This window comes from Octopus sinensis, linkage group LG30 (genome assembly GCF_006345805.1).
Source record: "Octopus sinensis linkage group LG30, ASM634580v1, whole genome shotgun sequence".
Taxonomy (NCBI): domain Eukaryota; kingdom Metazoa; phylum Mollusca; class Cephalopoda; order Octopoda; family Octopodidae; genus Octopus; species Octopus sinensis.
Genome location: NC_043026.1, coordinates 10,262,760 through 10,289,004, shown reverse-complemented (window position 1 = coordinate 10,289,004; position 26,245 = coordinate 10,262,760). Strand labels below are relative to the sequence as shown.

Here is a 26,245-nt window from a genome sequence, read left to right as displayed (position 1 = left end):
CAAGAGAGACAACTGTGTTTGTATGTTCCTTTGCTGCATATGGATGAGGAGAGCTTTGTGAAGAAGTGTCACTCCCTAACAGTGGAAGGAACTTGCGGAAGAGGGAGACCCAGGAAGACATAAGATGAGGTGGTTAGGGATGACTTCAAATGGTGGGCTTCACAGAGGCAATGACAAGAGACACAGGCCTTTGGAGATATGCCGTGACTGTGAAGACCCACACCGTATAAATTATAAGGTTGTCCAGGAAGTTATGACCAATGATGTGTGTAGGAGTATCATCGTGAAAATGTTTCAAGACTAAAGTTCTCGTTAAATAATTCTTTAATAATATCTTGTTTTGTTATTTAATTTATTTCGTGAACCTGCAATTATATTATTTGAGGAATTACAACCGTGTTTCGTGGTTTGCTACCACAACAGATCCTTTATAGGATCCAGTTAGCTAAAGACATCATCAGGAGGAACCACGCCCGGTTTCGGCCCCTACTCCTCTACTGTCTTGACGTGACGGGGCCCCCACTTTCGGAGGTGTCTTCAGCTCTGGTGTTGGGTGCATGCCTTCTTTCTTCTGTTCCCTGGCCTCTTCGATGTATCGTCAGCGAGTGTCAGCCGGTGACTGAGTGTCTCGTCAAATTTTTCTCTTTAAATACCTGCCGCAAAGGCTCCAGCAGGCACCCCCAGCAAGTTGTCGTGTGACACTGTCTCACCTTAACAACTTGCTGCGGCTGCCTGCTGGCGGCTGTGCAACAGGTATTTATTTACATTTTTAATCCCCTTCCCCAGTTCCCTGCCCTTTTTCTCACACATGATGTAGGGACATCTATCCTACAAATTTTCATGTTACACATGGCTTAAATGTCCTGTGAACGAATTCCTTTTAATCAGCTGATAATTCATTTATAATAACTCTAACGCATTCCTCAGCTACCAGATACACACACACATATAACAACACTATCCCTTATGAAACATTTCCCTAAGTATTAAACAACGAAGATCTTCCATGCTTTTAATTCTGTAGACTTTCGGTTTTTTGGCGCATCGATTCTTTGTTTCTCCTCTGTGTTTTATGAACGAATGATTTCCTTGAATTTTGCGTGATTTGGCTGCTATTTCTAGCAATCGATGAGAGATGTCTATAATTTGTGCAAGATTTAGCTACTATTTCCAGCTATCGACGAGAGATATGCAATAATATACACCCGGAAGATCCTAGAAGGACTTGTCCCAGACTTTGGCATCGAGAGTTACACAAATGCCAGAACTGTGTGCCACTGCGTGGTGCCAAGGACTCCAAATTTGCCATCAAGATGTAGGACAAGATACTGTGATAGCCTGGGCTTCAGAGGCCCACAGCTCTTCAATATCGTCCCGAAGAACCTGAGAGACCTGCATGGGGTGGATGCAGATGTCTTTAAAATAAAACTGGGTCTCTTCCTGTCAGGTATCCCAGATGAACCAACTTCACGGCAGGAGGTGCAAATAAGGGCAGCTGCATCGAACTCTCTCATGCACCAAATGGCAGTTGCTAAAAAGCATTCGTCAAGTAAAATCATGTAGCAACACCAAATGGCGGTGCCCCAGCATGGCCACAGCTCGTGTGCTGAAACTGGATAAAATAATAATAAATAAATAAACAAGATATTAAACCCAAATGATTTAAGGAGACTTAGCTCCCTTCGCTATTTTCTACCGACACATGCGCGTTTAAACGTCCTTCCTGCTTGACGTTGATATCTGGTTAAATGTGCAGGTGCGTGAATTTCTCTTAATCAGCTAATAATACATTTATAATAGTTCTAATGTATTCCTCAACTACCAGACACACACATACATAACAACACTGTCCTTTATGAAACAGTTCCGTAAGTATTAAACAATGAAAATATTCAATGTTTTTAATTCTGTAGACGTTTCGGTTTTTGGCGCGTCAATTCTTTGTTTCTCTTCTATGTTTTATGAATGAGAGATGTCCTTCGTTTGTGCGAGATTTGGCTGTTATTTCTAGCTACGTGTGTGATTTAGCTGCTATTTCTAGCTTTGGAAGCTACCGTCTGCACTCTCCATCGTTGCCCCGTTTGTTGCGTGTTTTAGTTTGAGAAATGTACTGAAAGACACCCTGACCACTGAAATGTTTAGAAGCCAAAACCTTATTTGGTTAATGTTTACAACATTACTTGGAAACGAAATAAAATATATTAATAAAAGACTTCCAACAATGCCCACCCCTATTTTCTCCCAAATTTGTTTATTTAAAATTAATTTTTTTTTTGCCAAAAATCCCCGTTTTCGGATACGGAGATTCCGGAAAATTGCCAAAAATCGGCATTGTGAAAATTCCCCGACTAACTTCTTCAGTCTGAATTGTCACGGTTTCTACTGGATGCCTTTCCAAGTGCCAACCACTCTATATTGTGCCATAGGGTGCTTTTATGTGGCACCACATGGACATTTGAATGTAGCAGCGTTTTTACATGGCATTGCATGGCTACTTTTATGAGGAATGGCCGCAAGTGCTTTTAACTAGAAGTGGGATGAGTCTTAACACATCTGTTATGAAGTGTGGATCTTCTTGAGTACAACAAGGCACCAGGAATGTTGGTCGTTTGTCATCTCACCTGAAAAGTTCTTCAGCACTTCATAGCCTGTCTTTCTAGGGTGACCCACATGTTCCATCTGCTTTTAGAGGTTAGCACTTCTTTATGGTGCTGTCAGCATCCAGCTCAGTTAAGGCAAATGTTTATCTCTTCAGATTATCTCTATAGAAATGAATCATTTATTTTTTTAAATAGCCTCTACATCTGACACTGTTCTTTGTCTTTAATTTCAGAGCATCAGATGACAGTGGTGTAACGGAAGACGAACCCTCAACTCTATCCTGTTTTAAAGACTAAAAGAAAATATTCTATGAAACAGATGTATCAGATTGGTTTTACAAAACTGTAGAAGAATTCCTGTGAAACATTTGTTCTGAAAAAATGTTATTAGCCAAATTTCTGGACATCACCAACTGGAGTGTGAAGAAGAGAAGCCTGTGTGCTGATTGAAGTTGGATAAATTAATTGAAGTGTTGCTAAACATAAGTAACACTGGACATAAATACAGCAGAAGAACTGTTTGCAAGAAATAAAGTATAAAAAAAAAGAAGAAAAAATATAAACTGGGATTTGAGAGGCAAAATATTGGAAGAGAGTGAAAAAATTGTATGATTCATTTCTTCTGAACACATGAGAGAAGTGATTAGATCATGTGACTGTGATATCTTTACAGATGTCTTTTTTTAAAAGAAAGTAAACTAATTATGCACAAACGTATTCATATGGGGGAGAAACCCTATCATTGTGATGTCTGTGGTAATTCCTTCTCTCACAGTAGTTACTTATCTAGACACAAACGTATTCACACTGGAGAGAAACCATATCATTGTGATATCTGTGGTAAATCATTCTCTCAGAGTGGTGATGTTACTGCTCACAAACGTACTCATACAGGTGAGAAACCATATCATTGTGATATCTGTGGTAAATCATTCTCTCAGAGTGGTGATGTTACTGCTCACAAACGTACTCATACAGGAGAGAAACCATATAATTGTGATATCTGTGGTAAATCATTTACTAACATTAGTCATGTAACTATACACAGACGTACTCATACAGGTGAGAAACCATATCACTGTGACATTTGTGGTAAATCATTCTCTGAAAATAGAATCTTAACTGCCCACAAACGTACTCATACAGGTGAGAAACCATATCACTGTGATATCTGTGGTAAATCATTCTCTTTAATTGTGTCTTAACTGTACATAGACGTATTCACACAGGAGAGAAACCATATCATTGTGATATTTGTGGTAAATCATTCTCTCATAATAATGTCTTAACTAGACACAAACGTTTTCATACAGGAGAGAAACCACATCATTGTGAAATCTGTGGTAAATCATTCTCTGACGATAGAAACTTAATGAATCACAAACGTATTCATACAGGAGAAAAACCATATCATTGTGAAATCTGTGGTAAATCATTCTCTAAAAACTCTAATTTAACTATACACAAACGTATTCACACAGGAGAGAAACCATTTCACTGCGATATCTGTGGTAAATCATTCACATATAATTGTGTCTTAACTGCACATAAACGTATTCATACAGGAGAGAAACCATATCATTGTGAAATCTGTGGTAAATCATTCTCTAAAAATGATTATTTAACTATACACAAACGTGTTCATACAGGGGAGAAACCATTTCACTGCAATATCTGTGGTAAATCATTCTCTGACAATAGAAACTTAATGAATCACAAACTGATTCATACAGGAGAGAAACCATATCACTGTGATGTCTGTGGTAAGTCATTCACTGACAATAGAAACTTAACTGCACATAAACGTATTCATACAGGAGAGAAACCATATAATTGTGATATCTGTGGTAAAGCATTTTCTCAAAATTCTATCTTAACAAGACACAGACATATTCATACAGGGAAGACAGGAAAAGGGTAGTTCCTTGTTCGCTATATATTTTTAATATTCTTGTGTTTCATGTAATGGAAAATATGAGTAAAAATATTTCAAAAATTTTATATTTCTTTGTTTTCTTTTTGTAATTTTCGCCTCTCCTTCTTCCACAACTGCTTTTACAGATTCCTTTCCGTAACGTACCAAAACCCCTCCTCCTGACAACCCTACACATCAGGCATGTGCCATCAGTAATTACCCAGGGTAGGGCATCGGTGACGTTTGCATAGTGAAACACAGGCATGCGACTGAGTTGGAGGCAGAATTACTTGTATCTTTAGCATGTAAAGAAAACGTTGTTATAGGAGTGTACACAGCACATGTACTACAGCTGTACTATATGTAGTTTTAACACTGGAATTGAGGGGCAGGGGCGAATTATGGCTCCTTAATCTACAAAAAAATAAGACATTTTGCATGTCATGGGTAGTAATCAGGGTAACCTTTGTAATTTGATTGAATAAGGGGCATGCTTTGCCGTAAAAGAAAAAATGTTACTTTTTGATGATGCTTTTTACATTCCACTGGCACAGGGGGCCAGTCAGGTGGCGCTGGCATCGGCCACAACTACAGTTTCCATTTTGATTTTACTTGACTCAGTTGGTCCCCTTAAGCACAGTGTGTCACCCAACGATTCAAAGGTACTTCTGAAATGGGCTGGTTATGCGACACTGGTATAGGCTACGGCTGACAGCTTTTTTGTGTGGCAGATGCACAGGAGCAATAAACACCGAAGATGCTCAGCAAACAGATTCCATCACATGCTAGAGGGAGAAACTAGAAATAATTGATAACTTCTGTTACCTAGGTGAATATGTCTGTAGTTGGTGTGGATGCTCGGAGACCGTTGTCACTAGAATAAGAATAGCCTGTGCAAATTTCAGAAATATCCGGCCTCTACTGGTGTCAAAGGACCACTCGTTCAGAGTGAAATGTAGACTGTATGATGCATGTGTGTGTACTGCCATGCTACACGACAGAGTAACATGGGCCATGACTGTTGAGGACATATGTAGGCTTGAAAGAAATGAAGCTAGTATGATCTGCTGGATGTGTAATGTCAGTGTCCATGCACGACAGAGTATAAGTGCCCTTAGAGAAATGTTGAATATAAGAAGCATCAGATGTGGTGTGCAAGAGAGACGACTGTGTTTGTATGTTCCTTTGCTGCATATGGATGAGGAGAGCTTTGTGAAGAAGTGTCACTCCCTAACAATGGAAGGAACTTGCGGAAGAGGGAGACCCAGGAAGACATAAGATGAGGTGGTTAGGCATGACTTCAAATGGTGGGCTTCACAGAGGCAATGACAAGAGACACAGGCCTCTGGAGATATGCCGTGACTGTGAAGACCCACACCGTATAATTTATAAGGTTGTCCAGGAAGTTATGACCAATGATGTGTGTAGGAGTATCATCGTGAAAATGTTTCAAGACTAAAGTTCTCGTTAAATAATTCTTTAATAATATCTTGTTTTGTTATTTAATTTATTTCGTGAACCTGCAATTATATTATTTGAGGAATTACAACCGTGTTTCGTGGTCTGCTACCACAACAGATCCTTTATAGGATCCAGTTAGCTAAAGACATCATCAGGAGGAACCACGCCCGGTTTCGGCCCCTACTCCTCTACTGTCTTGACGTGACGGGGCCCCCACTTTCGGAGGTGTCTTCAGCTCTGGTGTTGGGTGCATGCCTTCTTTCTTCTCTTCCCTGGCCTCTTCGATGTATCGTCAGCGAGTGTCAGCCGGTGACTGACTGTCTCATCAAATTCTTCTCTTTAAATACCTGCCGCAAAGGCTCCAGCAGGCAGCCCTAGCAAGTTGTGTGACACTGTCTCACCTTAACAACTTGCCGGGGCTACCTGCTGGAGGCTGTGCAACAGGTATTGAATTTACATTTTTAATCCGCTTCCCCAGTTCCCTGCCCTTTTTCTCACACATGATGTAGGGTCATCTATTCTACAAATTTTCATGTTACACATGGCTTAAATGTCCTGTGAACGAATTCCTTTTAATCAGCTGATAATTCATTTATAATAACTCTAACGCATTCCTCAGCTACCAGATACACACACACATATAACAACACTATCCCTTATGAAACATTTCCCTAAGTATTAAACAACGAAGATCTTCCATGCTTTTAATTCTGTAGACTTTCGGTTTTTTGGCGCATCGATTCTTTGTTTCTCCTCTGTGTTTTATGAACGAATGATGTCCTTGAATTTTGCGTGATTTGGCTGCTATTTCTAGCAATCGATGAGAGATGTCTATAATTTGTGCAAGATTTAGCTACTATTTCCAGCTATCGACGAGAGATATGCAATAATATACACCCGGAAGATCCTAGAAGGACTTGTCCCAAACTTTGGCATCGAGAGTTACACAAATGCCAGAACTGTGTGCCACTGCGTGGTGCCAAGGACTCCAAATTTGCCATCAAGATGTAGGACAAGATATTGGGATAGCCTGGGCTTCAGAGGCTCACAGCTCTTCAATATCGTCCCGAAGAACCTGAGAGACCTGCATGGGGTGGATGCAGATATCTTTAAAATAAAACTGGGTCTCTTCCTGTCAGGTATCCCAGATGAACCAACTTCACGGCAGGAGGTGCAGATAAGGGCAGCTGCATCGAACTCTCTCATGCACCAAATGGCAGTTGCTAAAAAGCATTGGTGAAGTAAAATCATGTAGCAACACCAAATGGCGGTGCCCCAGCATGGCCACAGCTCGTGAGCTGAAACTGGATAAAATAATAATAAATAAATAAACAAGATATTAAACCCAATTGATTTAAGGAGACTTAGCTCCCTTCGCTATTTTCTACCGACACATGCGCGTTTAAACGTCCTTCCTGCTTGACGTTGATATCTGGTTAAATGTGCAGGTGCGTGGATTTCTCTTAATCAGCTAATAATACATTTATAATAGTTCTAATGTATTCCTCAACTACCAGACACACACATACATAACAACACTGTCCTTTATGAAACAGTTCCGTAAGTATTAAACAATGAAAATATTCAATGTTTTTAATTCTGTAGACGTTTCGGTTTTTGGCGCGTCAATTCTTTGTTTCTCTTCTATGTTTTATGAATGAGAGATGTCCTTCGTTTGTGCGAGATTTGGCTGTTATTTCTAGCTACGTGTGTGATTTAGCTGCTATTTCTAGCTTTGGAAGCTACCGTCTGCACTCTCCATCGTTGCCCCGTTTGTTGCGTGTTTTAGTTTGAGAAATGTACTGAAAGACACCGTGACCACTGAAATGTTTAGAAGCCAAAACCTTATTTGGTTAATGTTTACAACACTACTTGGAAACGAAATAAAATATATTAATAAAAGACTTCCACCAATGCCCACCCCTATTTTCTCCCAAATTTGTTTTTGGATACGGAAATTCCGGAAAATTTCAAAAATCGGCATTGTGAAAATTCCCCGACTAACTTCTTCAGTCTGAATTGTCACGGTTTCTACTGGATGCCTTTCCAAGTGCCAACCACGCTATATTGTGCCATAGGGTGCTTTTATGTGGCACCACATGGACATTTGAATGTAGCAGCGTTTTTACATGGCATTGCATGGCTACTTTTATGAGGAATGGCCGCAAGTGCTTTTAACTAGAAGTGGGATGAGTCTTAACACATTTGTTATGAAGTGTGGATCTTCTTGAGTACAACAAGGCACCAGGAATGTTGGTCGTTTGTCATCTCACCTGAAAAGTTCTTCAGCACTTCATAGCCTGTCTTTCTAGGTGACCCACATGTTCCATCTGCTTTTAGAGGTTAGCACTTCTTTATGGTGCTGTCAGCATCCAGCTCAGTTAAGGCAAATGTTTATCTCTTCAGATTATCTCTATAGAAATGAATCATTTATTTTTTTAAATAGCCTCTACATCTGACACTGTTCTTTGTCTTTAATTTCAGAGCATCAGATGACAGTGGTGTAACGGAAGACGAACCCTCAACTCTATCCTGTTTTAAAGACTAAAAGAAAATATTCTATGAAACAGATGTATCAGATTGCTTTTACAAAACTGTAGAAGAATTCCTGTGAAACATTTGTTCTGAAAAAATGTTATTAGCCAAATTTCTGGACATCACCAACTGGAGTGTGAAGAAGAGAAGCCTGTGTGCTGATTGAAGTTGGATAAACTAATTGAAGTGTTGCTAAACATAAGTAACACTGGACATAAATACAGCAGAAGAACTGTTTGCAAGAAATAAAGTATAAAAAGAAAAAGAAGAAAAAATATAAGCTGGGATTTGAGAGGCAAAATATTGGAAGAGAGAAAAAATTGTATGATTCATTTCTTCTGAACACATGAGAGAAGTGATTAGATCATGTGACTGAGATATCTTTATAGATGTCTTTTTTTAAAAGAAAGTAAACTAATTATGCACAAACGTATTCATATGGGGGAGAAACCCTATCATTGTGATGTCTGTGGTAATTCCTTCTCTCACAGTAGTTACTTATCTAGACACAAACGTATTCACACTGGAGAGAAACCATATCATTGTGATATCTGTGGTAAATCATTCTCTCAGAGTGGTGATGTTACTGCTCACAAACGTACTCATACAGGTGAGAAACCATATCATTGTGATATCTGTGGTAAATCATTCTCTCAGAGTGGTGATGTTACTGCTCACAAACGTACTCATACAGGAGAGAAACCATATAATTGTGATATCTGTGGTAAATCATTTACTAACATTGGTCATGTAACTATACACAGACGTACTCATACAGGTGAGAAACCATATCACTGTGACATTTGTGGTAAATCATTCTCTGAAAATAGAATCTTAACTGCCCACAAACGTACTCATACAGGTGAGAAACCATATCACTGTGATATCTGTGGTAAATCATTCTCTTATAATTGTGTCTTAACTGTACATAGACGTATTCACACAGGAGAGAAACCATATCATTGTGATATTTGTGGTAAATCATTCTCTCATAATAATGTCTTAACTAGACACAAACGTTTTCATACAGGAGAGAAACCACATCATTGTGAAATCTGTGGTAAATCATTCTCTGACGATAGAAACTTAATGAATCACAAACGTATTCATACAGGAGAAAAACCATATCATTGTGAAATCTGTGGTAAATCATTCTCTAAAAACTCTAATTTAACTATACACAAACGTATTCACACAGGAGAGAAACCATTTCACTGCGATATCTGTGGTAAATCATTCACATATAATTGTGTCTTAACTGCACATAAACGTATTCATACAGGAGAGAAACCATATCATTGTGAAATCTGTGGTAAATCATTCTCTAAAAATGATTATTTAACTATACACAAACGTGTTCATACAGGGGAGAAACCATTTCACTGCAATATCTGTGGTAAATCATTCTCTGACAATAGAAACTTAATGAATCACAAACTGATTCATACAGGAGAGAAACCATATCACTGTGATGTCTGTGGTAAGTCATTCACTGACAATAGAAACTTAACTGCACATAAACGTATTCATACAGGAGAGAAACCATATAATTGTGATATCTGTGGTAAAGCATTTTCTCAAAATTCTATCTTAACAAGACACAGACATATTCATACAGGGAAGACAGGAAAAGGGTAGTTCCTTGTTCGCTATATATTTTTAATATTCTTGTGTTTCATGTAATGGAAAATATGAGTAAAAATATTTCAAAAATTTTATATTTCTTTGTTTTCTTTTTGTAATTTTCGCCTCTCCTTCTTCCACAACTGCTTTTACAGATTCCTTTCCGTAACGTACCAAAACCCCTCCTCCTGACAACCCTACACATCAGGCATGTGCCATCAGTAATTACCCAGGGTAGGGCATCGGTACGTTTGCATAGTGAAACACAGGCATGCGACTGAGTTGGAGGCAGAATTACTTGTATCTTTAGCATGTAAAGAAAACGTTGTTATAGGAGTGTACACAGCACATGTACTACAGCTGTACTATATGTAGTTTTAACACTGGAATTGAGGGGCAGGGGCGAATTATGGCTCCTTAATCTACAAAAAATAAGACATTTTGCATGTCATGGGTAGTAATCAGGGTAACCTTTGTAATTTGATTGAATAAGGGGCATGCTTTGCCGTAAAAGAAAAATGTTACTTTTTGATGATGCTTTTTACATTCCACTGGCACAGGGGGCCAGTCAGGTGGCGCTGGCATCGGCCACAACTACAGTTTCCATTTTTGATTTTACTTGACTCAGTAGGTCCCCTTAAGCACAGTGTGTCACCCAACGATTCAAAGGTACTTCTGAAATGGGCTGGTTATGCAACACTGGTATAGGCTACGGCTGACAGCTTTTTTGTGTGGCAGATGCACAGGAGCAATAAACACCGAAGATGCTCAGCAAACAGATTCCATCACATGCTAGAGGGAGAAACTAGAAATAGTTGATAACTTCTGTTACCTAGGTGACTATGTCTGTAGTTGGTGTGGATGCTCGGAGACCGTTGTCACTAGAATAAGAATAGCCTGTGCAAATTTCAGAAATTTCCGGCCTCTACTGGTGTCAAAGGACCACTCTTTCAGAGTGAAATATAGACTGTATGATGCATGTGTGTGTACTGCCATGCTACACGGCAGAGTAACATGGGCCATGACTGTTGAGGACATATGTAGGCTTGAAAGAAATGAAGCTAGTATGATCTGCTGGATGTGTAATGTCAGTGTCCATGCACGACAGAGTATAAGTGCCCTTAGAGAAATGTTGGATATAAGAAGCATCAGATGTGTGCAAGAGAGACGACTGTGTTTGTATGTTCCTGTGCTGCATATGGATGAGGAGAGCTTTGTGAAGAAGTGTCACTCCCTAACAATGGAAGGAACTTGCGGAAGAGGGAGACCCAGGAAGACATAAGATGAGGTGGTTAGGCACGACTTCAAATGGTGGGCTTCACAGAGGCAATGACAAGAGACACAGGCCTCTGGAGATATGCCGTGACTGTGAAGACCCACACCGTATAATTTATAAGGTTGTCCAGGAAGTTATGACCAATGATGTGTGTAGAAGTATCATCGTGAAAATGTTTCAAGACTAAAGTTCTCGTTAAATAATTCTTTAATAATATCTTGTTTTGTTATTTAATTTATTTCGTGAACCTGCAATTATATTATTTGAGGAATTACAACTGTGTTTCGTGGTCTGCTACCACAACAGATCCTTTATAGGATCCAGTTAGCTGAAGACATCATCAGGAGGAACCACGCCCGGTTTCGGCCCCTACTCTTCTACTGTCTTGACGTGACGGGGCCCCCACTTTCGGAGGTGTCTTCAGCTCTGGTGTTGGGTGCATTCCTTCTTTCTTCTCTTCCCTGGCCTCTTCGATGTATCGTCAGCGAGTGTCAGCCGGTGACTGACCGTCTCATCAAATTCTTCTCTTTAAATACCTGCCGCAAAGGCTCCAGCAGGCACCCCCAGCAAGTTGTCGTGTGACGCTGTCTCACCTTAACAACTTGCTGGGGCTGCCTGTTGGAGCCTGTGCGACAGGTATTTATTTACATTTTTAATCCCCTTCCCCAGTTCCCTGCCCTTTTTCTCACACATGATGTAGGGACATCTATCCTACAAATTTTCATGTTACACATGGCTTAAATGTCCTGTGAACGAATTCCTTTTAATCAGCTGATAATTCATTTATAATAACTCTAACGCATTCCTCAGCTACCAGATACACACACACATATAACGACACTATCCCTTATGAAACATTTCCCTAAGTATTAAACAACGAGGATCTTCCATGCTTTTAATTCTGTAGACTTTCGGTTTTTTGGCGCATCGATTCTTTGTTTCTCTTCTGTGTTTTATGAACGAATGATTTCCTTGACTTTTGCGTGATTTGGCTGCTATTTCTAGCAATCGATGAGAGATGTCTATAATTTGTGCCAGATTTAGCTACTATTTCCAGCTATCGACGAGAGATATGCAATAATATACACCCGGAAGATCCTAGAAGGACTTGTCCCAAACTTTGGCATCGAGAGTTACACAAATGCCAGAACTGTGTGCCACTGCGTGGTGCCAAGGACTCCAAATTTGCCATCAAGATGTAGGACAAGATATTGTGATAGCCTGGGCTTCAGAGGCCCACATCTCTTCAATATCGTCCCGAAGAACCTGAGAGACCTGCATGGGGTGGATGCAGATATCTTTAAAATAAAACTGGATCTCTTCCTGTCAGGTATCCCAGATGAACCAACTTCACGGCAGGAGGTGCAAATAAGGGCAGCTGCATCGAACTCTCTCATGCACCAAATGGCATTTGCAAAAAAGCATTCGTCAAGTAAAATCATGTAGCAACACCAAATGGCGGTGCCCCAGCATGGCCACAGCTCGTGAGCTGAAACTGGATAAAATAATAATAAATAAATAAACAAGATATTAAACCCAATTGATTTAAGGAGACTTAGCTCCCTTCGCTATTTTCTACCGACACATGCGCGTTTAAACGTCCTTCCTGCTTGACGTTGATATCTGGTTAAATGTGCAGGTGCGTGGATTTCTCTTAATCAGCTAATAATACATTTATAATAGTTCTAATGTATTCCTCAACTACCAGACACACACGTATATAACAACACTGTCCTTTATGAAACAGTTCCGTAAGTATTAAACAATGAAAATATTCAATGTTTTTAATTCTGTAGACGTTTCGGTTTTTGGCGCGTCATTTCTTTTTTTCTCTTCTATGTTTTATGAATAAGAGATGTCCTTCGTTTGTGCGAGATTTGGCTGTTATTTCTAGCTACGTGTGTGATTTAGCTGCTATTTCTAGCTTTGGAAGCTACCGTCTGCACTCTCCATCGTTGCCCCGTTTGTTGCGTGTTTTAGTTTGAGAAATGTACTGAAAGACACCCTGACCACTGAAATGTTTAGAAGCCAAAACCTTATTTGGTTAATGTTTACAACATTACTTGGAAACGAAATAAAATAAATTAATAAAAGACTTCCAACAATGCCCACCCCTATTTTCTCCCAAATTTGTTTATTGAAAATTAATTTTTTTTTTGCCAAAAATCCCCGTTTTCGGATACGGACATTCCGGAAAATTGCCAAAAATCGGCATTGTGAAAATTCCCCGACTAACTTCTTCAGTCTGAATTGTCATGGTTTCTACTGGATGCCTTTCCAAGTGCCAACCACTACATATTGTGCCATAGGGTGCTTTTATGTGGCACCACATGGACATTTGAATGTAGCAGCATTTTTACATGGCATTGCATGGCTACTTTTATGAGGAATGGCCGCAAGTGCTTTTAACTAGAAGTGGGATGAGTCTTAACACATCTGTTATGAAGTGTGGATCTTCTTGAGTACAACAAGGCCCCAGGAATGTTGGTCCTTTGTCATCTCACCTGAAAAGTTCTTCAGCACTTCATAGCCTGTCTTTCTGGGTGACCCACATGTTCCATCTGCTTTTAGAGGTTAGCACTTCTTTGTGGTGCTGTCAGCATCCAGCTCAGTTAAGGCAAATGTTTATCTCTTCAGATTATCTCTATAGAAATGAATCATTTATTTTTTTAAATAGCCTCTACATCTGACACTGTTCTTTGTCTTTAATTTCAGAGCATCAGATGACAGTGGTGTAACGGAAGACGAACCCTCAACTCTATCCTGTTTTAAAGACTAAAAGAAAATATTCTATGAAACAGATGTATCAGATTGGTTTTACAAAACTGTAGAAGAATTCCTGTGAAACATTTGTTCTGAAAAAATGTTATTAGCCAAATTTCTGGACATCACCAACTGGAGTGTGAAGAAGAGAAGCCTGTGTGCTGATTGAAGTTGGATAAATTAATTGAAGTGTTGCTAAACATAAGTAACACTGGACATAAATACAGCAGAAGAACTGTTTGCAAGAAATAAAGTATAAAAAGAAAAAGAAGAAAAAATATAAGCTGGGATTTGAGAGGCAAAATATTGGAAGAGAGTGAAAAAATTGTATGATTCATTTCTTCTGAACACATGAGAGAAGTGATTAGATCATGTGACTGTGATATCTTTATAGATGTCTTTTTGTAAAAGAAAGTAAACTAATTATGCACAAACGTATTCATACAGGGGAGAAACGATATCACTGTGATATCTGTGGTAAATCCTTCTCTCACAGTAGTTACTTATCTAGACACAAACGTATTCACACTGGAGAGAAATCATATCCATGTGATATCTGTGGTAAATCATTCTCTCAAAATAGTAACTTAACTGTACACAAACGAATTCATATAGGAGAGAAGCCATACCACTGTGATGTCTGTGGTAAATCTTTCTCTCAGAATAGTGTTTTAACTAGACATAAACGTACTCATACAGGGAGAAACCATATCATTGTGATATCTGTGGTAACTCATTCTCTCAGAATGATCACTTAACTACTCATAAACGTATTCATACAGGGGAGAAGCCATATCATTGTGATATCTGTGGCAAATCATTCTCTATAAATAGTCACTAAAGGAACACAAAAATAGTCATACAGGTGAAAAAGCATATCATTGTGATATCTGTGGTAAATCATTCTCTAGATGTAGTCACTTATCTACACACAGACATATTCACACGGGAGAGAAACCATATAATTGTGATATCTGTGGTAAGCCATTCTCTGACAATACTGCCTTAACAAAACACATACGTATTCATACAGGAGAGAAACCATATCATTGTGATGTCTGTGGTAAATCATTCACTGAAAATAGTAACTTAACTGTACACAAAGGAATTCATACAGGAGAGAAACAATATCATTGTGATATCTGCGGTAAATCATTCTCTCAGAATAATCACTTAACTACACATAAACGTATTCATACAGGAGAGAAACCATATCATTGTGATATCTGCGGTAAATCATTCTCTCAAAGTATTCATTTAACTGGACACAAACGTGTTCATACAGGAGAGAAACCATTTCACTGCGATATCTGTGGTAAATCATTCTCTTAATTGTGTCTTAACTGCACATAAACGTATTCACACAGGAGAGAAAACCATTTTATTGTGATATCTGTGGTAAATCATTCTCTAGCAGTGGTTATGTTAATGTGCACAAACGTACTCATACTGGAGAGAAACCATATCACTGTGATATCTGTGGTAAAGGATTCACTGACTATAGAAACTTAACTGCACATAAACGTATTCATACAGGAGAGAAACCATTTCAATGTAATATCTGTGGGAAAGCATTTTCTCAAAATTCTGTCTTAATAAGACACAGACATATTCATACGTCTCACAGTAGTTACTTGTATAGACACAAACGTATTCACACTGGAGAGAAACCATATGCTTGTGATATCTGTGGCAAATCATTCTCTCAGAGTGGTAATGTTACTGCTCACAAACGTACTCATACAGGAGAGAAACCATATCATTGTGATATCTGTGGTAATCATTTACTAACATTAGTCATGTAACTATACACAGACGTATTCATACAGGTGAGAAACCATATCACTGTGAATCTGTGGTAAATCATTCTCTCAAAGTATTAACTTATCTATACACATACGTATTCACACAGAGAGAGAAACCGTATCACTGTGACATCTGTGGTAAATCATTCTATGAAAATAGAATCTTAACTGCCCACAAACGTACTCATACAGGTGAGAAACCATATCACTGTGATATCTGTGGTAAATCATTCTCTTTTAATTGTGTCTTAACTGCACATAGACGTATTCACACAGGAGAGAAACCATATCATTGTGATATTTGTGGTAAATCATTCTCTCATAATAATGTCTTAACTAGACACAAACGTTTTCATACAGGGGAGAAACCACATCATTGTGAAATCTGTGGTAAATCATTCTCTGACAATAGAAACTTAATGAATCACAAACGTATTCACACAGGAGAGAAACCATATCATTGTGATATTTGTGGTAAATCATTCTCTCATAATAATGTCTTAACTAGACACAAACGTTTTCATACAGGAGAGAAACCACATCATTGTGATATCTGTGGTAAATCATTCTCTGACAATAGAAACTTAATGAATCACAAACGTATTCATACAGGAGAGAAACCATATCATTGTGAAATCTGTGGTAAATCATTCTCTGACAATAGAAACTTAATTGCACATAAACGTATTCATACAGGAGAGAAACCATTTCAATGTAATATCTGTGGTAAAGCATTTCGTCAAAATTCTGTCTTAACAAGACACAGACATATTCATACAGGGAAGACAGGAAAGGGTAGTTCCTTGTTCGCTATATTTTTAATATTCTTGTGTTTCGTGTAATGGAAAAATGAGTAAAAATATTTCAAAAATTTTATATTTCTTTGTTTTGTTTTTGTAATGTTTGCCTCTCCTTCTTCCACAACTGCTTTTACAGATTCCTTTCCATAATGTACCAAAACCCCTCCTCCTGACAACCCTACATATCAGGCATGTGCCAGCAGTAATTACCCAGGGTAGGGCATCGGTGACGTTTGTATAGTGAAACACAGGCATGCGACTGAGTTGGAGGCAGAATTACTTTTGTCTTTAGCATGTAAAGAAAACGTTGTTATCGGAGTGTACACAGCACATGTACTACAGTTGTACTATATGTAGTTTTAACACTGGAATTGAGGGGCAGGGGCGAATTATGGCTCCTTAATCTACAAAAAAATAAGACATTTTGCATGTCATGGGTAGTAATCAGGGTAACCTTTGTAATTTGATTAAATAAGGGGCATGCTTTGCCGTAAAAGAAAAATGTTACTTTTTGATGATGCTTTTTACATTCCACTGGCACAGGGGGCCAGTCAGGTGGCGCTGGCATCGGCCACAACTACAGTTTCCATTTTTGATTTTACTTGACTTAGTAGGTCCCCTTAAGCACAGTGTGTCACCCAACGATTCAAAGGTACTTCTGAAATGGGCTGGTTATGCGACACTGGTATAGGCTACGGCTGACAGCTTTTGTGTGTGGCAGATGCACAGGAGCAATAAACACCGAAGATGCTCAGCAAACAGATTCCATCACATGCTAGAGGGAGAAACTAGAAATAGTTGATAACTTCTGTTACCTAGGTGACTATGTCTGTAGTTGGTGTGGATGCTCGGAGACCGTTGTCACTAGAATAAGAATAGCCTGTGCAAATTTCAGAAATTTCCGGCCTCTACTGGTGTCAAAGGACCACTCTTTCAGAGTGAAATATAGACTGTATGATGCATGTGTGTGTACTGCCATGCTACACGGCAGAGTAACATGGGCCATGACTGTTGAGGACATATGTAGGCTTGAAAGAAATGAAGCTAGTATGATCTGCTGGATGTGTAATGTCAGTGTCCATGCACGACAGAGTATAAGTGCCCTTAGAGAAATGTTGGATATAGAAGCATCAGATGTGTGCAAGAGAGACGACGTGTTTGTATGTTCATGTGCTGCATATGGATGAGGAGAGCTTTGTGAAGAAGTGTCACTCCCTAACAATGGAAGGAACTTGCGGAAGAGGGAGACCCAGGAAGACATAAGATGAGGTGGTTAGGCACGACTTCAAATGGTGGGCTTCACAGAGGCAATGACAAGAGACACAGGCCTCTGGAGATATGCCGTGACTGTGAAGACCCACACCGTATAATTTATAATTGTCCAGGAAGTTATGACAATGATGTGTGTAGGAGTATCATCGTGAAAATGTTTCAAGACTAAAGTTCTCGTTAAATAATTCTTTATAATATCTTGTTTTGTTATTTAATTTATTTCGTGAACCTGCAACTATATTATTTGAGAAATTACAACCGTGTTTCGTGGTCTGCTACCACAAAAGATCTTTATAGGATCCAGTTATCTGAAGACATCATCAGGAGGAACCACGCCCGGTTTCGGCCCCTTCTCCTCTATGTCTTGACGTGACGGGGCCCCCACTTTCGGAGGTGTCTTCAGCTCTGTGTTGGGTGCATGCCTTCTTTCTTCTGTTCCTGGCCTCTTCGATGTATCGTCAGCGAGTGTCAGCCGGTGACTGACTGTCTCGTGAAACTTTCTCTTTAAATACCTGCCGCAAAGGCTCCAGCAGGCAGCCCCAGCAAGTTGTCGTGTGACACTGTCTCACCTTAAGGGACTGCCTGCTGGAGCCTGTGCGACAGGTATTTATTTACATTTTTAATCCCCTTCCCAGTTCCCTGCCCTTTTTCTCACACGTGATGTAGGGACATCTAACCTACAAATTCTCATGTTACACATGGCTTAAATGTCCTGTGAATGAATTCCTTTTAATCAGCTGTTAATTCATTTATAATAAACTCTAACGCATTCCTCAGCTACCAGATACAGACACACATATACCACACTATCCCTTATGAAACATTTCCCTAAGTATTAAACAACGAAGATCTTCCATGCTTTTAATTCTGTAGACTTTCGGTTTTTTGGCGCATCGATTCTTTGTTTCTCCTCTGTGTTTTATGAACGAATGATGTCCTTGACTTTTGCGTGATTTGGCTGCTATTTCTAGCAATCGATGAGAGATGTCTATAATTTGTGCAAGATTTAGCTATTATTTCCAGCTATCGACGTGAGATATGCAATAATATACACCCGGAAGATCCTAGAAGGACTTGTCCCAAACTTTGGCATCGAGAGTTTACACAAATGCCAGAACTGTGTGCCACTGCGTGGTGCCAGGACTCCAAATTTGCCATCAAGATGTAGGACAAGATATTGTGATAGCCTGGGCTTCAGAGGCCCACAGCTCTTCAATATCCTCCCGAAGAACCTGAGAGACCTGCATGGGGTGGATGCAGATGTTTTTAAAATAAAACTGGTCTCTTCCTCTCAGGTATCCCAGATGAACCAACTTCACGGCAGGAGGTGCAAATAAGGGCAGCTGCATCGAACTCTCTCATGCACCAAATGGCATTGCAAAAAAGCATTCGTGAAGTAAATCATGTAGCAACACCAAATGGCGGTGCCCCAGCCTGGCCACAGCTCGTGTGCTGAAACTGGATAAAATAATAATAAATAAATAAACAAGATATTAAACCCAATGATTTAAGGAGACTTAGCTCCCTTCGCTATTTTCTACCGACACATGCGCGTTTAAACGTCCTTCCTGCTTGACGTTGATATCTGGTTAAATGTGCAGGTGCGTGAATTTCTCTAATCAGCTAATAATACATTTATAATAGTTCTAATGTATTCCTCAACTACCAGACACACACATACATAACAACACTGTCCTTTATGAAACAGTTCCGTAAGTATTAAACAATGAAAATATTCAATGTTTTTAATTCTGTAGACGTTTTGGTTTTTGGCGCGTCAATTCTTTGTTTCTCTTCTATGTTTTATGAATGAGAGATGTCCTTCGTTTGTGCGAGATTGGCTGTTATTTCTAGCTACGTGTGTGATTTAGCTGCTATTTCTAGCTTTGGAAGCTACCGTCTGCACTCTCCATCGTTGCCCCGTTTATTGCGTGTTTTAGTTTGAGAAATGTACTGAATGACACCTGACCACTGAAATGTTTAGAAGCCAAAACCTTATTGGTTAATGTTTACAACATTACTTGGAAGCGAAATAAAATAAATTAATAAAAGACTTCCACCAATGCCCACCCCTATTTTCTCCCAAATTTGTTTTTGAAAATTAATTTTTTTTTGCCAAAAATCCCGTTTTCGGATACGGACATTCCGGAGAATTGCCAAAAATCGGCATTGTGAAAATTCCCCGACTAACTTCTCAGTCTGAATTGTCATGGTTTCTACTGGATGCTTTCCAAGTGCCAACCACTCTATATTGTGCCATAGGGTGCTTTTATGTCGCCCACATGGACATTTGATGTATCAGCATTTTTACATGGCATTGCATGGCTACTTTTTATGAGGAATGGCCGTAAATGCTTTTAACTAGAAGAGGGATAGTCTTAACACATCTGTTTAAGTGTGGATCTTCTTGAGTACAACAAGGCACCAGGAATGTTTGGTCCTTGTCATCTCACCTGAAAAGTTCTTCAGCACTTCATAGCCTGTCTTTCTGGGTGACCCACATGTTCCATCTGCTTTTAGAGGTTAGCACTTCTTTGTGGTGCTGTCAGCATCCAGCTCAGTTAAGGCAAATGTTTATCTCTTCAGATTATCTCTATTAGAAAATGAATCATTTATTTTTTTTAAATAGCCTCTACATCTGACACTGTTCTTTGTCTTTAATTTCAGAGCATCAGATGACAGTGTGTAAACGAAGACGAACCGCAACTCTATCCTGTTTTAAAGACTAAAAAAAATATTCTATGAAACAGATGTATCAGATTGGTTTAAAAACTGTAGAAGGATTCCTGTGAAACATTTGTTCTGAAAAAATGTTATTAGCCAAATTTCTGGACATCACCAACTGGAGTGTGAAGAAGAGAAGCCTGTGTGCTGATTGAAGTTGGATAAATTAATTGAAGGTTGCTAAACATAAGTAACACTGGACATAAATACAGCAGAAGAACTGTTTGCAAGAAATAAAGTATAAAAAGAAAAAGAAGAAAAAATATACGCTGGGATTTGAGAGGCAAAATATTGGAAGAGAGTGAAAAAATTGTATGATTCATTTCTTCTGAACACATGAGAGAAGTGATTAGATCATGTGACTGTGATAACTTTATAGATGTCTTTTTGTAAAAGAAAAGTAAACTAATTATGCACAACTATTCATACAGGGGAGAAACGATATCACTGTGAATCTGTGGGTAGAATCCTTCTCTCGCAGTAGTTACTTTTCTAACAACCCAAACGTATTCACGACCTGTGAGATAAATCATATCCATGTGAATATCTGTGGTAATCATTCTCTCAAAATAGTAACTTAACTGTGCACAAACGAGTTTCATATAGGAGAGAAGCCATACCACTGTGATGGTCTGTTGGTAAATCATTCTCTCAGAATAGTGTGTTAACTAGACATAAAAAAATAACGTATTCATACAGGAGAAAACCATATCATTGTGATATCTGTGGTAACATCACTTCTTAACTCAAGCATGATCACTTAATCTCTCAGAAACTTATTCATACAGGGGAGAAGCCATATCATTTGTGATATCTGTGAAAACCATATCATTGTGATATCTGTGGTAAATCATTCTTAAGAGTGGTAATGTTACTGCTCACAAACGTACTCATCATCACGGAAGAGAAAACCATATCATTGTGATATCTGTGGTAAATCATTTACTAACAGAGTATGTAAGATACACAGACGTATTCATACAGGTGAGAGAAACCATATCATGTGCTATCTGTGGTAAATCATTCTCCAAGTATTAACTTATCTATACCACATAGTATTCACACAGGAGAGAAACCGTTATCACTGTGACATCTGTGGTAAATCATTCTATGAAAATAGAATCTTAACTGCCCACAAACGTACTCATACAGGTGAGAAACCATATCACTGTGATATCTGTGGTAAATCATTCTCTTTTAATGTGTCTTAACTGCCACAAGACGTATTCACACAGAGAGAAAACCATATCATTGTGATATTTTGGTGTGGTAAATCATTCTCTCATAATAATGTCTTAACTAGACACAAAACGTTTTCATACAGGGGACAAACCACATCATTGTGAAATCTGTGGTAAATCATTCTCTGACAATAAAACTTAATGAATCACAAACGTATTCACAAAGGGAGAAAACCATATCATTGTGATATTTGTGGTAAATCATTCTCTCATAATAATGTCTTTAACTAGACACAAACGTTTTCATACAGGAGAGAAACCACATAATTGTGATATCTGTGGTAAAATCATTCTCTTTTAATTGTGTCTTAATGCACATAGCACGTATTCACACAGAGAGAGACAACCATATCAGGTTGATATTGGGGAAAATCATCTCTCATAATAATGTCTTAATAGACACAAACGTTTTCATAAAGGAGAGAAACCATATCATTGTGAATGAAATCTGTGGTAAATCATTCTCTGACAATAGAAACTTATGCACATAAACGTATAGTCATACAGGAGAGAACCATTTCAATGTAATATCTGTGGTAAGCATTTCGTTCAAAATTCTGTCTTAACAAGACACAGACATCTTCATACAGGGAAGACAGGAAAAGGGTATAGTTCCTTGTTCGCTATATATTTTTAATAATGGGTTTCGTGTAATGGAAAATATGATAAAAATATTTCACAAAATTTTATATTTCTTTGTTTTGTTTTTGTTAATATTGCCTCTCCTTCTTCCACAACTGCTTGTACAGATTCCGTGCCATAATACCAAAACCCCTCCTCCTGACAACCCTACAGTACAGGAACTGTGCCAGCAGTAAATTACCACGGTAGGGCTATCGGTTGAGTTTGCATAGTGAATCATTCTCATAATAATGTCTTAACTAGACACAAACGTTTTATACAGGGGACAAACCACATCTGTGAAATCTGTGGTAAATCATTCTCTGACAATAGAAACTTAATGAATCACAAACGTATTCAAAAGGAGAGAAACCATATCATTGTGATATTTGTGGTAAATCATTCTCTCATAATAATGTCTTAACTAGACACAAACGTTTTCATACAGGAGAGAAACCACATCATTGTGATATCTGTGGTAAATCATTCTCTTTAATTGTTTCTTACTGCACATAGAATTCACACAGGAGAGAACCATATCATGTGATATTTGTGGAAAAATTCTCTCTCATATAAGTCTTACTAGACACAAACGTTTTCATACAGGAGAGAAACCATATCATTGTGAAATCTGTGGTAAATCATTCTCTGACAATAGAAACTTAATTGCACATAAACGTATTCATACAGGAGAGAAACCATTTCAATGTAATATCTGTGGTAAAGCATTTCGTCAAAATTCTGTCTTAACAAGACACAGACATATTCATACAGGGAAGACAGGAAAAGGGTAGTTCCTTGTTCGCTATATATTTTTAATAATCTTGTGTTTCGTGTAATGGAAAATATGAGTAAAAATATTTCAAAAATTTTCTATTTCTTTGTTTTGTTTTTGTAATATTTGCCTCTCCTTCTTCCACAACTGCTTGTACAGATTCCTTTCCATAATGTACCAAAACCCCTCCTCCTGACAACCCTACTATCAGGCATGTGCCAGCAGTAATTACCCAGGTAGGGCATCGTGACGTTTGCATAGTGAAACACAGGTATGCGACTGAGTTGGAGGGCAGAATTACTTTTGTCTTTAGCATGTAAAGAAAACGTTGTTATAGGAGTGTACACAGCACATGTACTACAGTTGTACTATATATAGTTTTAACACTGGAATTGAGGGCAGGGGCGCATTATGGCTCTTTAATCTACAAAAAAATATGACATTTTGCATGTTATGGGTAGTAATCAGGGTAACCTTTGTAATTTTATTGAATAAGGGGCAGACTCTGCCGTAAAAGAAAAATGTTACTTTTTGATGGTGCTTTTTACATTCCACTGGCACAGGGGGCCAGTCAGGTGGCGCTGGCATCGGCCACAACTACAGTTTCCATTTTTGATTTTACTTGACTCAGTAGGTCCCTTAAGCACAGTGTGTCACCCAACGATTCAAAGGTACTTCTGAAATGGGCTGGTTATGCGACACTGGTATAGGCTACGGCTGACAGCTTTTGTGCGTGTGGCAGATGCACAGGAGCAATAAACACCGAAGATGCTCAGCAAACAGATTCCATCACATGCTAGAGGGAGAAACTAGAAATAGTTGATAACTTCTGTTACCTAGGTGACTATGTCTGTAGTTGGTGTGGATGCTCGGAGACCGTTGTCACTAGAATAAGAATAGCCTGTGCAAAGTTCAGAAATATCCGGCCTCTACTGGTGTCAAAGGACCACTCGTTCAGAGTGAAATATAGACTGTATGATGCATGTGTGTGTACTGCCATGCTACACGGCAGAGTAACATGGCCATGACTGTTGAGGACATATGTAGGCTTGAAAGAAATGAAGCTAGTATGATCTGCTGGATGTGTAATGTCAGTGTCCATGCACGACAGAGTATAAGTGCCCTTAGAGAAAGGTTGGATATGAGAAGCATCAGATGTGGTGTGCAAGAGACGACTGTGTTTGTATGTTCCTGTGCTGCATATGGATGAGGAGAGCTTTGTGAGGAAGTGTCACTCCCTAACAATGGAAGGAACTTGTGGAAGAGGGAGTCCCAGGAAGACATAAGATGAGGTGGTTAGGCATGACTTCAAATGGTGGGCTTCACAGAGGCAATGACAAGAGACACAGGCCTCTGGAGATATGCTGTGCCTGTGAAGACCCACACCGTATAATTTATAAGGTTGTCCAGGAAGTTATGACCAATGATGTGTGTTGGAGTATCATCGTGAAAATGTTTCAAGACTAAAGTTCTCGTTAAATAATTCTTTAATAATATCTTGTTTTGTTATTTAATTTATTTCGTGAATCTGCAATTATATTATTTGAGGAATTACAACCGTGTTTCGTGGTCTGCTACCACAAAAGATCCTTTATAGGATCCAGTTATCTGAAGACATCATCAGGAGGAACCACGCCCGGTTTCGGCCCCTACTCTACTGTCTTGACGTGACGGGGCCCCCACTTTCGGAGTTGTCTTAAGCTCTGGGGTTGGGTGCATGTCTTCTTCCTTCTCTTCCCTGGCCTCTTCGATGTATCGTCAGCGAGTGTCAGCCGGTGACTGACTGTCTCGTCAAACTTTTCTCTTTAAATACCTGTCGCAAAGGCTCCAGCAGGCACCCCCAGCAAGTTGTCGTGTGACACTGTCTCACCTTAAGGGACAGCCTGCTGGAGCCTGTGCGACAGGTATTTATTTACATTTTTAATCCCCTTCCCCAGTTCCCTGCCCTTTTTCTCACACGTGATGTAGGGACATCTATCCTACAAATTTTCATGTTACACATGGCTTAAATGTCCTGTGAATGAATTCCTTTTAATCAGCTGATAATTCATTTATAATAACTCTAACGCAATGCGTCGTCTTTTAATCAGCTGATAATTCATTTATAATAACTCTAACGCATTCCTCAGCTACCAGATACACACAACACATATAACGACACTATCCCTTATGAAACATTTCCGTAAGTATTAACAATGAAGATCTTCCATGCTTTTAATTCTGTAGACTTTCGGTTTTTTAGGCGCATCGATTCTTTGTTTCTCCTCTGTGTTTTATGAACGAATGATGTCCTTGACTTTTGCGTGATTTGGCTGCTATTTCTAGCAATCGATGAGAGATGTCTATAATTTGTGCAAGATTTAGCTACTTATTTCCAGCTATCGACGAGAGATATGCAATAATATACACCGGAAGATCCTAGAAGGACTTGTCCCAAACTTTGGCATCGAGAGTTACACAAATGCCAGAACTGTGTGCCACTGCGTGGTGCCAAGGACTCCAAATTTGCCATCAAGATGTAGGACAAGATACTGTGATAGCCTGGGCTTCAGAGGCCCACATCTCTTCAATATCGTCCCGAAGAACCTGAGAGACCTGCATGGGGTGAATGCAGATGTCTTTAAAATAAAACTGGGTCTCTTCCTCTCAGGTATCCCAGATGAACCAACTTCACGGCAGGAGGTGCAAATAAGGGCAGCTGCATCGAACTCTCTCATGCACCAAATGGCAGGTGCTAAAAAGCATTCGTCAAGTAAAATCATGTAGCAACACCAAATGGCGGTGCCCCAGCATGGCCACAGCTCGTGAGCTGAAACTGGATAAAATAATAATAA

The 26,245-nt window shown here is 39.0% G+C and overlaps 2 protein-coding genes across 2 annotated transcripts in view; both read left to right on the top strand.

Moving 5' to 3' along the window:
• The window catches only part of LOC115226381 (zinc finger protein 208-like), a 63,920-nt gene extending 59,319 nt beyond the window's left edge, over positions 1–4,601 (top strand). Inside the window, exon 13 of the mRNA XM_036515223.1 lies at positions 4,418–4,601. Within this exon, the coding sequence (XP_036371116.1) occupies positions 4,418–4,521 (104 nt within the window). The 3' untranslated portion in view covers positions 4,522–4,601. The remainder of the gene's footprint in view (positions 1–4,417) is intronic.
• The window catches only part of LOC115226337 (zinc finger protein 271-like), a 478,512-nt gene that overhangs the window by 401,188 nt on the left and 51,079 nt on the right, over positions 1–26,245 (top strand). The window lies entirely within an intron of this gene.